Source organism: Ixodes scapularis, unplaced genomic scaffold (genome assembly GCF_016920785.2).
Source record: "Ixodes scapularis isolate PalLabHiFi unplaced genomic scaffold, ASM1692078v2 PGA_scaffold1__304_contigs__length_218370807, whole genome shotgun sequence".
Lineage (NCBI taxonomy): Eukaryota > Metazoa > Arthropoda > Arachnida > Ixodida > Ixodidae > Ixodes > Ixodes scapularis.
The window spans coordinates 16,687,017-16,692,324 of record NW_024609846.1 but is presented as its reverse complement, the minus strand read 5'-3'; the positions used below and the strand labels follow the sequence as shown (position 1 = coordinate 16,692,324).

The 5,308-nt window shown below is 48.5% G+C and overlaps 1 protein-coding gene across 1 annotated transcript; it reads right to left on the bottom strand.

Moving 5' to 3' along the window:
- Nucleotides 1-1,888: 1,888 nt before the first annotated feature.
- LOC120850863 lies at nt 1,889-2,626 on the bottom strand. Its single transcript, XM_042291014.1, has one exon. The coding sequence runs from the start codon at nt 2,624-2,626 to the stop codon at nt 1,889-1,891; it is 738 nt and encodes a 245-aa protein (XP_042146948.1).
- Nucleotides 2,627-5,308: the final 2,682 nt, after the last annotated feature.

Here is a 5,308-nt window from a genome sequence, read left to right as displayed (position 1 = left end):
TTCATGACGTCACGATTCCGTGGACCAATCACGATCCTTTTGAAAAAAAAAAAAAAAGCTCAACATGGCTGCTGGCCTTAACAACGCAACGCTAGTTTCTCGTGACAATTATTATGCTTTTTTGCACCGTGCTTTACGTGCCCGAAGTTACGACACGAAATCCTAATGGTATCGACTTGCGTTTGCAGCAGTTTTTGCGCGACAACGTGAGAATCCAGCGACGCTATCACCAACGAAAATGTCGAAGCGGGCGCGAGGCTTAGCAGTGCTGAGAGGTGAGAAGCTACGCCGGACGTCGTCTGCTTCGTTGGATTTCTGTCGCCTCTGCCCCACGTTGCTACTCAACATAGTACCGGCACCGCTGCTTCAATTCGCTGTGGTTTCCGCGGGGTGAGCTGAGATTGCCGTGCTTATCAGTCGCAGGTGAGATCTGTATACCGGGAGTCCCAGCGCGCTGTTCCGTCGTAGAATGGACCGCATAAATCTGTCAGTGAACGCAGCGCTATAAAACTTTCCACGGAGGTGTATTTAGACGGTGCGTTTATCATACTAAATTTTAATGAGCCTAGGGTTCCTAAGCGAAAAGCGAGAAAAGAGATGCCGTAAGTCCATGCAGACTGGGACGCGGTCCGCGTCCCAGTCTGTCTGCCCATAGAGATTTACGGCTTTTCTTTTCTCGCTTTTCGTTTAGGAAACCTAGGCATGAAATTTTAGTATGATAAATGTCCACGAAGGTGTATCCAAATGCACCTATGTGGAAAGCTTAATCAGGCTCCGTTGACCGACCGATCTATGCGGTCCATTCTACGACGGAACAGCGCGCTGGGACACCCTGTATTACCTTGCGTGAGATGAGCATAAAAACTTACAGCAGTGAGTTGCTTCACCAGACGTCGTCCGCACTATTGGTGGTGCTACAGCAAACAAATATACATTGCGAAAATGGGTTTGTCAGCGGTATTCATTTATATGACAAGCCTGCCGTTTTCAGTTTTCGTCGTGATCAGTCGTAAGGTAACATGATTGCCATAGCACCTTCCGTCGGAATAGCGACCTGATAAAGCCAGTGATATTTGGGACTCAAACCTTTCCCTGGTGTCATTTTGGTTATCACCGTGCAGGAGACGTTGGTCAGTGTGCGAGATATTTCAAACCCTGACTTGCACCCGTAAATCATGGGCCCCTGGGGTCAACCAACTTGAGACACTGCAACACTACCAAAAAGAGAAACAACACTGCTGCTATGCCCTCGACTGTGAAAACCATGCAGAGCACCTTAAAACCAAAAAATACCGTTCATTCCAAGCAAAAACAGTTCCAGAAGCAAGTCAGGCACCGTATTTACTCGAAAATAAGTCAACCCCTATATATTGAACCCCCATAAATAAAAAGAGAAGATAATACGAATATAAGTGGACCTGTATAATACGACAACAGTACAGGGGCAGCAGCAACTGGAGAACGACACGGCCAGAGAAACAGCTTAAAAATAATGATAGCAGGTCGAAGTTCCGTCACAAAATGTGACGGAACTAACGAATCGACCCTCGCAGTCATGATAATGTTTTGTACTTTGCTTCCTTTTCTGCAAGGTGGAGTCACTGTGCATGCCACTGCTGTTAGCTCTTTTCAGTTTCATGTTGTTAACCGAGTTCCATTATTTTGATCTGTTTCAAGATGATCGGTATGAACTGAACACACTTGAAACATGTTTACAGACGTACAGCGCAGATGTAGTGATGGGCGCAAGGGCAGCCCATGATCTTTGATGACGATTACAAGTCGACATGCTTTGGTCACGTTGATCTGGGTCCCCCTCAGTCTTCGGTTGAAGTTGTTGAAGGTGTTGTTGTTGAAGGTGAAGTTGTTGAAGTTGAAGGTGTAGGCTTCACGCTTCCTCGAGCGGCTCCACACCAGACAGGTCGCTCTCAGATGTGTCGTCTTCCCCCAGTTCGATGACGATCGGCTCTACATGGGCACTTGTAGCACCGCCTCGTCTGTAGCCTTCCTCCACTCCAACGACATGCGTCACAGCATTGCGGCAGTTGTCAGCCGTGACCTTTTCGGCTTCTTCCTTGAGCAGCTTTTCAACGTCGCTGATCTTGAACGGTGTGTTCCTGGCTGCAACGCCGTTCTTGATCTGTGCCCAGATGAGTTCAATGGGGTTGAACTCACAGTGGTAGGGTGGAAGTCTCACTACCGTACAACCAGCCTTCTCTGCAGCAGTATCGACGCGATACTTCAAATACAGTGGCCTGACCGACGCCACGATGTCAAGGAGCTGCTTCTTCTGCATCTTGGCACCCCACGAGATGTCCTTTGACGTGAGACACTGCTGGATCACCTCCTTCCGGGAACCCGTCGTTGGTACTGCTTCCAAGCGCCGAGAATGGTAGGAAGCATTGTCCCTTACGATGACACTCCCTGTCGGCAGCAACTGAAGAACAGCTTCGAACCACGTTTCAAATCGTGTGCCGTTCATCTCCTTGTGGTAGTCGCCGGTCTTTACCTCGCGGAAGACGTCCAGGCACCCAGCGACGAAGCCGTCCTCGCTGCCGATGCGCGTGACGATGAGGCGCTTGCCCTTCCCCGACGGCTGCTTCAGGCCCGTCATCAGACCCCTCATGAAGGCGTCGTGGGACAAGGTCACGGTGCAGTCCACCCATACCGTCGAGACAGTGTGCCCTGCCGTCACCCACGTTTCGTCGAGGTAAAAGATCTGCCGACCCTCTTGCTTGTGACGTGCAATGTCCCGCAAGTACCTCTCTTGCCACGTGATGATCTCGTCTCGCTCGATCATGCGCGAGTTTCGACCAGTCTTCTTTCGCTCGAAGCCAATGTCGTGCAGAAGGCGAAGCACAGTCCATTTCTGCAGCGAAGGGAGCTTAGGGCTTGCACAGAACTCAGCCATTATCTTTGCGACGGTCGGGATCTCGTTCTGGCGAAAAAAACGGTGCAGACAAGAACTCATTGCACACAGCACAAAGTCGCCGTACTTCACGCTGAGCCGTGGCTTGCCTGAACTCGCAGGTCGCTTTCGAGAGGGTGTCGCAACCTTTCCGTCATTCTCCTTCGCCTTCTTCCTGATCTCGTGGACGCTCGACATGCCGACACCAAGCAACCGGCTGACAGTTTTACAGACCTCGTTGACTGTCAAGTCTGGCTCGGTATGTCGCGTCCGAACGTAAGCGTTCAGGATCAGCTCCCGCTGGCCGCTGTTCAAAACCCGGCCTCGCTTGCGCTTCTTGAAGAACCGCTTTGGTGTCGCCGGTAAGGCTGCACCAGGCTGTTTTGTCCAAGAAGAATCAGGGGAATCGCTTTCCGATGTCACCTCAGTGGGATCCATGACGGAAGACAAAGAGAGCGGGGCGCGGTGGTGGTGTCGATGACTTGGGAGGGTGCCGATTTGTCAAAACCCGAAAAGTAGAATTATTCTTGTTTTCTATTCATCCAACAAAATAAAGGCAGACATTTCGTGCGCAAAGCCCACAAAACTAAGTAAATCACTAAATATTTATTATTTGCAAAAACTATAAGTGCTTCGCTTTCCCTCAATCGAAGAGCCTAAAAGACGGTATGTTAGACATTATCTTGGACAGAAAATAAATTGGGAAGACGGTACAATGGACATGACTTTCTTTCTTCACTAAACAGCTATTTCGTTGACAAAAACGTTTTCTAACTTATTTAAATATCCTGAATGAATTAAATAAATATTGTAGTAGTTTAAGACACGTTTCCAGGAGAAAGAAAAAGCAGCGTTGCTAGCTAACTACTTTCTCGACGACAGAGGCACTTCAGATGGGCGCAATGCGCTTCTGGGTGGAGCTAAAAGATTGTCCTCAGGTTGCATCTGACTATAGCAATGATTGGGCTCGTCACATTGGTTCCTTTGTCGGCCAGAAGCCGGGGAAACGGTGGCAAAGGCCTCTTGCGCCGGGGCTTTGGCAGGAGGGGGCGGGGGGAGCACAGCTGGCGGAGAAGGGTCCGACAGTTTCCGTCCCAGGTTGTGGAGTGTCGCACACGCCGTGATGATGGCGGCAGATCGCATCGGCTTGTTTAAGAGCCTCATGTCAGTGCACGGAAAGCGGCGCTTCCAGACCCCTAAGGCCCTCTCTAAGCTGTTGCGTGTCTTGATATAGGCCTTGTTGTACCTGAATAGCAAAATCCTTATTATCAACGGAAAAGATTTTAAACTTTAGGTCAAATTAATATTTATTCTTAGGTCCCATTTATGGGACTCTCGAAAGAACATTCTTGCCAACTGAAGGAGTTTACTTAAAGGTGCATGCACATGAGGATGTTACCTCAATGAATTTAAAACTTGTCAATGATATAGATCCGAAATGGGGAAAAAAAGGCATATACCACGGGCGTCATACGTTTATGTTCTTTTGACCTTTGTCTCGTGTGCCAGTGTGTGCACCGCTCACCGGCCTTATTATCTTTACTTGTCGATGTGTAGCCGCTGATTGTAATCTCTGTGCTCCCACTCTTATTTCAACTATATGTTGGCTGGTACAAACCATAACTGTGACCGTCTTTTAAGGCATGTCATCAAAATGGGATAATCCATTCATCCAATATTTACGCTGTGTACCACAGTGCCTCTAAAAGCTTCAGACATTTACAGTACTTCGCATTGAACATTGTTTTCAGGGGCTTTGGCCTGTGATCTGCACACTCAACAGTGCACCAAGTCAACATCACCATCGGTTTTCTACGCAATGTATCAATATTTGGCGTTATTATTTTATAACCACTGTATTTTCACAAATAGGCTGCACTATCCTGACACCAAGTTTGCTGCTGGGGACAATGCTAGAAAAAGAATCTTAGTTTTTACCAGGCTCACCGGCCGTTCCCGGATCTGCCAGTGGAGTCATCAAAAAAGGCGTGCAGGCGTAACCCATGTCGCCAAGAGCAGTGCAGGCACGACCGCTCTCTGGTACAGCACACGAGCACAGCAGTTGTCGAATATTCTGCTGTTGTGGACGGAGCCAGGCCAGCTTGCCACGACGTCGTAAAATTGTATCTGGGGCCCTGTGATGGCCTGAAGACGCACATCCGCAATGGATGTGCATCTTCAGCATTAAAGCAATAAATATATTCGAGGAATATTAAGCAGAGTTTATAGCCCTTCCTCGTTCTATGGATATGTAGGATAACCCATCCATTGACTATATAGAAGCTACCTGTTGGAATGGGACTCCAAAATGTTCCAATTACTAGGGCACAGAATTTGGGGACTGATGAGGCTTTGAGTCTCAGGCCTTCGGTAGCAACCTATCCCTCCTCTGTAATGAAA